Source organism: Bos mutus, chromosome 6, assembly GCF_027580195.1.
Source record: "Bos mutus isolate GX-2022 chromosome 6, NWIPB_WYAK_1.1, whole genome shotgun sequence".
NCBI lineage: Eukaryota > Metazoa > Chordata > Mammalia > Artiodactyla > Bovidae > Bos > Bos mutus.
Genome location: NC_091622.1, coordinates 12,750,918 through 12,763,764, shown reverse-complemented (window position 1 = coordinate 12,763,764; position 12,847 = coordinate 12,750,918). Strand labels below are relative to the sequence as shown.

Below are 12,847 nucleotides of genomic sequence, written 5' to 3'. Positions count from 1 at the left end.
GTTCCCTGACCATGGATTGAACCTGTGTCCCTGGCAGTGGAAGTGTGGAGGGGACTTAACCACTGGACTGCCATGGAAGTTCCTCAGCCAGGATCTTGAAGAGATTTTAATGAAGAGATACTTTAAGAAGAACTGAGTCAGGTTAAGGGAACCATCAATGGGTGGTGAGGTATTGTGGGGGCAACCACCATCACCCTCAGGTTGGACCTGAAAGACTCAAGTGTGGGAACTGTGTTACTTGAATGTAGAATGGAATCTGTTGAGTCTGATGGAATCTGTTGGTGCTAGAAAAATGCAGCTCTTGCTGGATGTCAAAGCAGGGAGGGAACATGAAGAATACATATGTTAATATCTCGCCGATTCCGCTTTGGGATCTGTTACTGGAGCATCGTACTGAGCAAACAGAAACGGAAGTCAGCTGGTAGGAGAGCTTGTGTGACACAGTGTGGGGTCAACCTCCTAGAATGAGGGAAGGGTAGAGAGAAAAGGGAACAGATGGGAGCTCGGGGTGCCTAGAAAATAACCCGCGCAAGCAGTTATTTCTTTTGTAATAAGTTTTTAAAAAATGAATTATCTTGAGATAAAATATGGAGACAGGAAAAGGGGATAAACTTTCCTAAGTATGTAAAGAGGAATGGCCAGGAATTTGGTCTGTTTGTAGGATGAGTAAAGGGAATTAATGATAATGTTGGAAAAGGTATTTTGAGTCAGATGATAAGTGGTTTTAATGACAGTTTCAGCATTATGGACATTATTCAGTGGATTTTAAAATTAATTAGAAAAGATGCATTCTTGATCATTTCAATTAAAAAGAAATCTGTAGATTATTATGGAAACCCAGATATTAGTAGGAAAAAGTAATGAAAACAGAAGATAGGACAGAGAGCATTGTCAGAGTAGAGAGCACTGACTAAGGGTCAATGTTAATTGATGTATTCTATGCATCAGTGTTGACTGTTACCATGAACTTGTTCAGACCTCATTCCTCATGGAAAGAGGTATTTCACATAGCTATTGTGAAATTAAATAAGTAAACATATATAAAATGCTTGGGATTAGGTCTAGATATGGTTATTGGATGATGATACCCACCAGTTTTTGAGTGTAAAATTTATGCCAGGCACATACTATCTCCTATGTCTAAGCCCCCAACTAACCTCATTTCAGGAGGAGAACTCAGGCTCAGAGTTAAGCCATTTGCAAAGGGCCTATTGTTAGCAAGTGGCCAAGTCAGACCTTGAGACTGGACCAATAAGATCCCAAAGCCAGGCTCTTCCTATTAAATCACACTTCCCTTGCTTTGGCCTTTTCTCCCATAAGGCACACATGCACTTAAAGAAGCTTTCTGAAAAAAGCCAAACCACATAATTGTGTAGTAAGTTTTATCCAAAAATCTGATCAGTAAAACTATTTAGGTTGGCACTTATAGGCTCCTAATGAAAAGGTATAAAATGTTTGAATGTTATGTGGGAGGCAGCATAGTTTATAAGGTATAAAATATTTGAATATTATGTGGGAGGCAATGTAGTTTATAACTGGAAGGACCACTTAAATCAAAGCCTGCTTTGGAGATGCATCTCAGTAAGTCATGTTAATTGTCCTCACTGTCATAAACTCCAGATTGGTCTGAACACCTTTGTCTAATTATATTAACTTCTCTAATGGGAATACTCAGGAAGAACTTGTGAATTTTTCTTATGGTTTTAAAAGCTGTGATGTAATTAGAGAAATGTTAAAAACTTTGATGAGCCAATAAACTTTCTAAAGAGAATAAACACAAAAAGTGTATGAGATAACAGTAGTAATGTATATCAAGGAGAAAATGTAATGAGAAAGAAGTTCCTTTTGAAAATAGCAAGAAAAAGTATTAAGTACTTCAGAATGAGCTTAGCAAAGGGTGTACCTGGACTATGCAAAGAATACTGAACCTCTTTTGGGAGATGAAAAGGGAGATTTGAATAAGGGGTGGATCACGTGGTGAATAATTGTTAGGGTGTCAGTTCTTATCAAGTCTGTTTATACACTGAATGCAGTCCTAATAAGCCTAGTTGGAATTTAAGGACTTAAACTCTCAACAAATTGGTACTACGCTTCAGTTAGAAAAGACACAGGCATGAATATAAAAGTGTATTTTGAAACAATAATGGAGAAGGATATATCCTACCTGATGTAGGGACACGTAAATGAGCAAAAGTTAGGACCAAAGTGAAAAGAGATGAAAAAATGTGTATTCACATATACTTAAATGATAATTTATAGAAATGTGACAACAATTTTTCATTAAGAAGATAATGACCGTTGAAACAGCACTGCAGTGCACACACTTGCAGATGTTAAAATGACATGTCTGAACAGTAGATACAAACATGGAGGATAATTATAGGCGTAAATAACAGGTAAAAAATGAATACAGTATTTTGTAATTATAGTGTATTATATGTTCTCAATTTAAAGAAGAACATATTCATGCCTGTTTAAATGAACACCTGTTGGAATGAGTACCTATTTGTAGGTTTAAAAGAGAAAGAACATGAATAAGTAAACCTGTTGACTTCAGATAGTGGAATAAGAATGATTTTTGTTGTTCCTAAAATTGTCCTATTGTTTTTATAATGTTTTAATAGCTTAGAAGTTTTAATATAGATTATGTAGACTTTCATATAGACTATGACTAAAGCATCAGCTGAAGCATATTGGCTAAATAATGTTTGTCATACTAAATGTGAACCAATAAAAACAATTTGGAAGTATGAACACAATTTAATTTTGTTCTCAATTATCTTGACCATCTCAAACCTACTAATGTCGCTTAAAGTTTTTTATAATTAGATGAACATTTTCATAATTTTTAAAATTTGTTTTGCTTACTTTTCTGAGCTCTTGAAAGATTTACATATTTTTGGCTGCCTTTTCGTATTTCTAATAGAGTGACAGTTTTCTTATTAACAAGTTTATCAATGCCTACTACAAAACTTTTTATTAGAAATGTGAAAGCTGTTCTTGAAGATAAATTGAAATGATTTCAAACTTATGTTTTCTTTTTTGTTCTTTTAGGTAAGTAACTGAACAGGGACATGAAGAACTGACCTTTCAAATGACAACCATGTTGCAAAAGGTACTTTTGGTATTTTTAATATTACTGTAGAAGGAATACTATAAAAAGACACAGGTTGAAATGTGTAAGTTCTATTTTGGTAAACATTTTTTGTGTGTGTGTGTGAACAGATTTAAAGGGCTCCCAGGTGACACAGTGGTAAAGAATCTGCCTGCCAATTCAGGAGACCCAGTTTTGATCCCTGAGTCAGGAAGCTCCCTTGGAGTAGGAAATGGCAACCCACTCCACTATTCTTGCCTGGAAAATTCCATGGACAGAGGAAGCTAAGGAGAAGGCGATGGCACCCCACTCCAGTACTCTTGCCTGGAAAATCCCATGGACGGAGGAGCCTGGTGGGCTGCAGTCCATGGGGTGGCTAAGAGTCGGACACGACTGAGCGACTTCACTTTCACTTTTCACTTTCATGCACTGGAGAAGGAAATGGCAACCCACTCCAGTGTTCTTGCCTGGAGAATCCCAGGGACGGGGGAGCCTGGTGGGCTGCCGTCTATGGGGTCACACAGAGTTGGACACGACTGAAGCGACTTAGCAGCAGCAGCAGAGGAAGCTAGCCATGGGGTTGCAAAGACTAGGACACAACTGAGCATGCGTGCCAATGCAAAACAGATTTAAAGATGTTATAGTTTTAATAATTTAAACATTTTAATTATGAGAAATGCAATATGATAGGGCTTTTCTTTCTGAGTCTGGGAAATTATTGTCAGTATTATTTAGGATTGGAAGGATAAGTAAATCGATCACTTTATCTCATATTCATTGGTAGAATGAGGGAGATGGTGGAAAGAAATTAGATACAATGGAAAAAGTGAATACATTGGGATTTATGCATCAAAATTGTCTGTTTTTCTGCAAAGGCTTATGGTTTATTTTCTGTGATCAAAAAATTATCTTCAGAATTGCTCATAAAATTGATTGCTCTAAGTTTGCTGGTAAGGCAATTTGATTTTGGATAATTCAAATAGATTGCGTCAGTGTGGAGAATTTTCCAGATTCTGTTTACATGAAAAAAATGTTTAATAAAATAGAGGAAGAAGGATATAATGCACTTAAATAATAGAATATAAAAGTTTTAAATATCTGTCACATGCATGATTTGGGGAAATCCAATTCCTTTTTGAAGTTATGAACCTTGTTTAGAAGAATCTCTTTATTTTCAAGAAGGAATCTTTAAAATATTATAGAAACCATGATGTCTGGTTACAAGGGAAACGATTGCATTAGGAACTGTTAGATGAGCTGTGTGAATCCATCAGTGTTGGCAGTTAGCACAGACCTGTGACATTTAGATGCAATGAAGCATGTATGGTCCCTTTATACTAAATTAAAAATTCATTCCAGTGACTAGAAGATATATGAGAATACTAAAAGAGGAGAAGTCAGCTTAATGTCTGTATAAAACCACAATTTAAAAAACTTTTTAGTTTTGCTGAAGGACCTTACAAAACCCAGGGCAAGTGCTCTAAAGAGGCTTAATTTGAAGCTAAGTTTAAAAAAAGTTAGGGAAATAGCTTTACATCAAAAAGTTTATTCTTTTCCAATGATGATCGTTTAATTAGCAAGAATTTTCTCTACTTTGTGGCTGTTTTTTGAATGTCAAATGAGAACTAGGCAACTTTATTAATAATGATAATAGAGCCCTAATTAGCTTGGGCTATTTTTAGACAAGGCAGCTATTACCCTGTCTTATTATATTAATATATTATGATGCAATTTGCTTCACTTGAAATACCAGTGATATTTCCAAGTATAAATGCTAAGCTGGCAGTTGGATAGATAGATGAGTCTTAGAAACTCAGAGCAAAGATCTATGGTAGATTTTGGAAACCATTGTCTCACAGTTGGTAACTAAGACTGTGGGAATAAATGAGACCAATTTAGTAGAGATTATAGTATGATGAAGAACAGAGGACCAGTTCCAATACTTGAAGAAAAGGAGAGAATGATGAGACAGGTCAAGGAAGATGAAGACTTTAATAAACCCACTGGAATTTTCCACATAAATGTCCTTAGTGACTTTGGCAAGGGAAATTTTTGTGGAATGGTGGGAGCATATGCCATACTGGAGTGGTTTCAAGAATAAGGAGAGGTAAGGAGATAAAGTTGGCAAGAAGATAGTTCTTATGAAAATTTTGTCTGTGAATAAAAGTAAAGAATATCCAGTAGCTGGAATGGGATGGTGGGATGATAGAGTTTCAAACATGTGTTAATGTTAATGGGAACAGTGAAGAGAAGGGGATAGGTTTAAGGTGTGAGAAGGAAGGAAGGGATGCAGTAGCAGTGCAGGAAGGAGGATGGCCCGTAACTGATGGCAGGGAGCCCCTCACGTAACTAAGGCAATGGCGGTAGAATAAGTACAGACACGGATAGGCTGATAGATTTGGTAGAGGAAGTGTAGGGGAGTGTCAACAAAGATTTCTCTTTTCTCTATGAATAGGGTGTGGCTGGCCAGAGTAGTTAATAGGGATTTGAGGAAAGAAGAAAAGTTTGAAGTAGTGTTTGTGGAGAAAGGGAGAGGAAAAATTGCTTTGGGTTGGTATCAATGACTGAAATTTGTAGTATAATCAAATTCCCTAAATTTTATCAGTGGACTGAAGTTTCCAATCTGATTACAATTCTCAACTGACCACTGTAGATCATGACAAGCCTTAGGTGGTAGGAAGATTTATTTAAATCTAATATATAATGCTGCTGCTGCTGCTAAGTCGCTTCAGTCATGTCCGACTCTGTGTGATCCCATAGACGGCAGCCTACCAGGCTCCGCCATCCCTGGAATTCTCTAGGCAAGAACACTGGAGTGGGTTGCCATTTCCTCCTCCAATGCATGAAAGTGAAAAGTGAAAGTGAAGTCGCTCAGTCGTGTCTGACCCTTAACGACCCCATGGACTGCAGCCCACCAGGCTCCTCCGTCTGTGGGATTTTCCAGGCAAGGGTACTGGAGTAGAGCCATATTTGAAGACATTGATCTAAGTGTGGTGTTTTCCCTTAACTTGCATGAACATATGTGTGTCTATAAGTGAACTATGTGTTGAGTATTTCTTCCTAAAAATCAGAAATCTGAGATATTCAGCTTGGAGAAAAGGGATAAAAGACGTTATTGAGTCTTTTCTCAGGTACTCATTTTTGGTGTGTGTCTCCTAATGATGGTGTTTTTATGGCAAAATTTAAGAACACTGTTTGACCAGATGATTTTTTTTTTTTTTTAATCCAAAACTTTTGTCTTGTGTGCCATGACTGGAGAGAGCCTGCTATCTGAAGCCACTCAGGCATATTCTTCCTACTCTGGCCTGGGTCCTCTGCACAGTAGAGTTTGACTGTGGGAGTATTAAACAGGCCCAAAGATGAAAGATTTCAGTTTGTTGACTTTGAATTGTGAGTATGTTAATATATCTATTTAATGAGAAAACTCTAAATTTCTATTTCCCATTTTGGTTCTTTTGAGTGTTTACTTGAGAGTGTAGAGCTTTTTATAAAACTCAAAAGAGCTCTCTAGTTGAGGGACTGTCAAATGTTGTTTTAGCTGCAAAACCACATTGAAAAATAAAATCTGTGTAAATAAAGATAAAAAGACAAGTATTCTGGTTCCAGTAGGCATGGGGGACCTGAACCCAATTGCTCTGGTCACCTCTTTCCACTCCTTCTTCATCCACTTTTGTGTAAATCCCCTGAGACATCACCATTGACCATTGCTTGAAAAGTTGCAATTGTTTGAAGTGGAACATTGTTTGAAAATTACAATTCTAGGTGGTCCACAGCCATACTGAATTTCACCAAAATGTAAAGTTCTTAAGATAAACTAACTGTGACTTTAAGATAATTTTTCTCTCTCCAGCAGGCAGGTTAGTGTTTACTTTGACTTTATTACTTTGTTAGTGCATAATTATCTTATATTGGTAATTTTAGTGATAGTAGATACCGATTTTGGCCAAGGAAACTCCATAAAAACCATTGTTATAAATGTGCAAATCTGGAGTTTGAAAAGCCAGGCACTTAGTTTTTTTAATTTAAGTTCTTACATGGGGACCCTTTTACTAAGTTCAGGAGTAGTCATCAAAAAATGGACATAGGACTATGGCAGGGAGGATTTAACTGCCTTGATCTTGAGCAGCCATGAAAGTATGTGATATAAGTTACAAAGATGTTGTTCTGTTAGGATGTGATTTGTCTAGGGCTGACAGTATTCATAGAAATGGAATGGGGTGTTTTAAAGAAAACAATAATAACTTTTTGGGAACTAGAGCATAGATAAGGTAGATACAGGGAATGGTCAAAAGAAAGCTAAATTAGAGTTTGCAGAACTTGCTAATAGAGTCATAAAGTCAAACTAATATGCGACAGTATTGAACATATGAACAAATAGTATCTGTGCCACATACTATTTCAAATTGTGTACTTCAGTTATTTTTGATAGTTATAGCACCTGAACGAGGTAAATATTGTAACTTGATTTTGTATTTGATGAGTCTCCCAGAGGTTAAGCAATGTGTCCAGCTCACACAGTAAATGACAAGTAAGTGTAGTAGAGTCAAAATTGAGATCCAGATCATTTTCTTTCACCACCACATGGCCTACTGAAGTCAGACTCAACAGCCAGCTGGGATTAGAAGTAACTGAAGTGAAAACAATGTCCTCAACTGTTGAGACACAGCAAGAAGACAGCTTGTCCTCCACACCAGAGTGCTTCTCAGGAAGTTAGGTAACTCCACTAGCTCACCAAGAGAGAAGTGACTCTGACAGTCCAATGAGGATTTTTAGCCTCGGAATCTACTGTCTTTCTCATTGCCTCCAGACAATCCTTCCTCTAAATACTGTGGTGATTAGAGGACTGTCTCTTCATGGCTCAGGTCACTTGGGGCTTTATGCCACCAACAACTTTCAATAGTGAGGTCAGATGAGAAGAACTCTGAGTGGCTCAGGACTCCCCATGGTGTCCCTGACTTGAGAGTCTGCCCATTGATGGCGAGAGCTTTGTCTTTTTATTCCAGGATTCATTTCCTGGGGAAGGAAAAAGAGCTCAGCTCTGGGTTGTGCCCAGACATCTTCTATTCAGGTGTTGATCCTTGAATCACACACTGAGATCTGTATCTCCTAGTATGTGAAATCTTGCTCTGGCTACACAGAAGCAAGTAGCAAAAGGAAATAGCAATTGAAAAGTTAACTATATCATGTGAGCCAGATATAAATTTTACAATCTTGAGTTTTCAAAAGGCTTTTCAAGACTTGTTTAAAATGTGTAGGGTTACTGGGAGAAAGTAGCAAAGACTGATAAACTTCTCAGATGTTAGGGGATAGAATTCCCTGCATTGATACGATTATTGATAATGTGTGTTTTTGTTTGCCTGTGATGCCAAATTTTTTATACTTAAGTGGTTCCAATTTCTTATCTTTTGTATAAATCAAATGTAATATTTGAGACCTTGCTACAGTGCTGGAATATTGACACTTTGTTCTGATCAGTAACTATGATATAATTTGCTTTAATTCAGAAAACTCAAACTCAAGCTCTGTATCTTCTGGAATACTTTTTTCGTAGAGAATGTATGTAATCAGGCGTAATGATAGAATTAGATTTGTTCATATTAATCCCTTAAAGTGTTACTAAGCATCAAATCAGTGTGGCAGCTTTCTAGATGCTCTCTCCCCTCTGGCTAAATTTAATAGATATATAATCTTTGTATTACGTACAATTGTAATGTATTTTACATACAGTTCTTACAACTGAAGAATATCCTTTTGTTTTATCCTATATCCTATTTTATTTTGGTTTTGGTTAAATCTATTTACAGTTGGCATAAAGTCCCTTTTTCTGTCCTCACTGTGAAAGAAGGGGAATATGAAAACTCAGTAAACTGAAGTACTACTGATTTTTCTGAAAGAAAAGAAGAGATTTTGGTGGGGGCGAGAATGGGTTCACTCCATGACAAGGTTTTTGGGAACTAATCAGTCCCTAAGTCTGTGGTTAGTTTATGTGCAACACAGACCATGGAGAAAGGATTGATATCTGGTATAATGAACAAAGCTCTAATGAGCTAATTGGTTACTTTTTGCCAAGCAAAATTTGCCTCCCCCACCCCTACAATTCCTTCATTTAACTTGTATAAGTTATTCTAGCTGTGCTAATAATGCTTTATTAGTTAATATATTGGTCACATAATCAGGGGCACAACAGTAAAATTTATTTATTTTTTTTTAATCAACCATATTCTCTAGTGTTTAAAATTTTGCAAACAAGGAAACAATAGAGTAAGCATGTTTGTCTTGGACAAGTTGGAGAACTTTTTTTTTAAATCACAAACTGATATGAATCGCAGCGATCTAGTGTCTGAGTCCACATGCTTAAGGGCAAAGTGTATGAGGAAAGCAGGACCTTACCCTTCAGTGGACTAAAGCTGGAAATACTGATCTCACAGCAAAGATCATGCCCTTCTCAGCATGCATCTGGCCCTTTTCATTTTGCTTTCATCAGCTGGAGCTGTTCAGTGGTGCAAAGAAAACATTGTAAAATGCTTACAGCTTTTAGAAGTGCTTCTGAACTCTTCAGATAATGGTAAGAGTTGCAAATCTTATAGGAAGAGCCTATCATAGAAAAGCTTTATTCAGCTCCACAGGGAATGGTGAATGCCAGTTAGTGAGAGCTGCTCTAAAGTGAAATACTTATAAGAAGGGGATACTGAAGTGTGCTTTGTTGAAAAGCTTACAGGGAACAAATGTGTGTTTCATTGCACGTCTAAACCTAGTGTCTGTAAAGGGTGTCTGTGGCCGCCAGCAGAGGGAGAGTGAAATTTTGCAGATGGATAAAAGAACTTTCAACAGCCTAGCTTAGTTCTTTGGCAAAAATCCAGTGCACTGGGAATTCTCCAGCAAAATGGGTTGAACTTGGCAGATCTGCAAATGTGCATTTTTCTACTCAGAATAATCAGGCAAACATAAACTTCCAGAGGAACTAATTATCTATTGTCTTTTTTACCTTAGAAAGAGGGTAATATTTGGAAGACAATTCATTGCTAAGAGGTTTTAGAAGCAACATTTGAAAAATGTTGAAAGAAAAATCTATATTTAACCTTTATCAAAATATTTTTAATACTCATTTATGTTCTTTAAATAGTTTATCATAATTAACAGAAGCCCAAGCCATATGGTTTCTAATTTGAAGACATTTATTTACTCTTTGCCGTTTTACCCAAAAATTCTTTTTCATTATCATTTGTTTTCTTGCTGTTTATTGCTTTAGTTTCATTGCTATGAAACCAATGCCATCATTTCTCTAAGTATGTATCTGTATGAAACAAATCTTGTTTACATGACAGAAAAACAAGTTATAAAAGAGTTGTTGTTCAGTGTCTTAGTCATGTCTGACTCTTTGTGACCCCGTGGACTGCAGCTCGCCAGGCTGCCCTGTCCATCACCTTCTCCCGGAGCTTGTTCAAACTCATGTGCATTGAATCGGTGATGGCATCCAACCATCTCATCCTCTGTTGTCCCCTTCTCCTCATGCCCTCAATCTTTCCCAGCATCAGGGTCTTTTCCAATGAGTCAGCTTTTTGCATCAGGTGGCCAAAGTATTGGAGCTTCAGCTTCAGCATCAGGCCTTCCAATGAATATTCTCATTATAAAAGAGTAGAAATGAGTTTACTCCAAAGAACATTTTCTAGAAAATGTTGGCATAATGAAAATGTGTTACATATATATATATATATATAAATATTAACATACAGAATATACTTTATAGTATATGTGTTTGTGTGAAAATATATGGGATGAGTGATGTCATGGTCTTTCAGAAAAATTATAGCAATTTAAAGTAATTTGATACAAGTGGTTTAAATTCAACATACATATTTTAACTGTTATTTTTTTAATCATACAGAGTTAAATCATACAAAACAGTAGAGAGGACTGACTTATTTGAAATGTAAATCCTTGATTTTCACATTATGTAGAAATTTTAGTTACAGCTGGGGTATTACAAAATATTTAATGTGGTTAAATTATAGGCATATTAAAAGAGAACATACATTTTTAAGAATGGATGGTGGATGAAGAGTTTTTAAAATAAAATGAATAAATTTATGTATTCTGAGGTGAAAAGATGGCCAAAGTAAAAAAAATGAAAAATGAAAGAAAAGAAAGATTTGCAATGCTATGCTTGAATCTATTGCTGTGCCTGGCCACGGTAAATATCTGAAGGACACCAAACTGTTGATGGTGGCTGCCTTTGGTAAATAAGACTCTGTCAGTGGACATGGAAATTTTTATAAATAGATTCTGTATTGTTGGGATCTTCTTTCAATGAGTGTTTATTAATACATATGTATTCAAATATACACATACCTATATATATATATTTTAAGGAAATATGTATATATTTTAATAGGAATAACATAGTGGAAAGACTACTAGTCCTGACTTTGTTTTGTGTGTGTGACCATTAAAAAAGTAAATAGATTTGCTTATTTTGCTCTTACAATTATTATTATTATTTCCTCTTAATATTTTATGATTATTAAGAGAATGATGAATAAGGAAGAGAGGATTAACTTTTTTGTTGTTTAATAAGGTCACTGGCAGGTAGAAAATATAGCAATTCTATTGAGATAATTAGGCTAAGAACTTTGCAATAAGTGTAGAGTTATGATGGTGTCAAGAGAGTAGCACTGAAATAAAATTGTTTCTATTTGTAAATGTTACTCTAAAAGTAATGAAACTGGAGAGTCACAAAAACGTCATGTGATAGAGAAGATTATCTGTGATAGAGTGACAAAATTCATCATTAGCCATTGCTAGTGACTGGGAAAATAATTAGCATTTAGCTTTTTTCCCTCAAAACATATGTAGAGTTTTGGTTTGGGTCCATGTTTCACTTACTATACATCTACATTAAAATTCCATATGGTCTGATAATGACTACATCTAGGAAAACATATTGGGGAAAAAATGTACGGACTGAATATTCATTGAAGTCTCAAAGGTTTCTTCCAGATCTACACTTTTCTGATATAAGTCAATATAGGGTTGGAACAAGATGCACTACATAGGCCCAGGTTACCTATGTAACAGTAAAAGAACTAATATTAGCTTGTAGTCAGAGTACTTTACATAGTTGTTCGCATCCACTGTTGCTAGTTCATACCATTGTAACTATCCATATTATCTGATATTACTTGAATAGTGCCCTTTAAACGCTGGGCTGGAAGAAGCACAAGCCGGAATCAAGATTGGCGGAGAAATATCAATAACCTCAGATATGCAGATGACACCACCCTTATGGCAGAAAGTGAAGAGGAACTAAAAAGCCTCTTGATGAAAGTTTGAAAGAGGAGAGTGAAAAAGTTGGCTTAAAACTCAACATTCAGAAAATGAAGATCATGGCATCTGGTCCCATCACTTCATGGGAAGTGGATGGGGAAACAGTGGAAACAGTGTCAGACTTTATTTTTAGGGGCTCCAAAATCACTGCAGATGTTACTGCAGCCATGAAATTAAAAGACTCTTACTCCTTGGAAGGAAAGTTATGACCAACCTAGATAGCATATTCAAAAGCAGAGACATTACTTTGCCAACAAAGGTCTGTCTAGTCAAGGCTGTGGTTTTTCCAGTAGTCATGTATGGATGTGAGAATTGGACTGTGAAGAAAGCTGAGCGCTGAAGAATTGATGCTTTTGAACTGTGGTGTTGGAGAAGACTCTTGAGAGTCCTTTGGACTGCAAGGAGATCCAACCAGTCCATTCTGAAGGA

General features: G+C 36.3%; 1 protein-coding gene across 2 annotated transcripts in view; it reads left to right on the top strand.

Moving 5' to 3' along the window:
- Positions 1-12,847, top strand: part of ANK2 (ankyrin 2) — a 700,765-nt gene that overhangs the window by 187,773 nt on the left and 500,145 nt on the right. Inside the window, exon 2 of one of the 2 annotated variants that reach the window (XM_070371966.1) lies at positions 3,055-3,115. The exons of the other annotated variant lie outside the window; for it this stretch is intronic. Coding sequence (XP_070228067.1) covers positions 3,095-3,115 — 21 coding nt within the window. The 5' untranslated portion in view covers positions 3,055-3,094. The remainder of the gene's footprint in view (positions 1-3,054; positions 3,116-12,847) is intronic. 2 annotated transcript variants of the gene reach the window in all.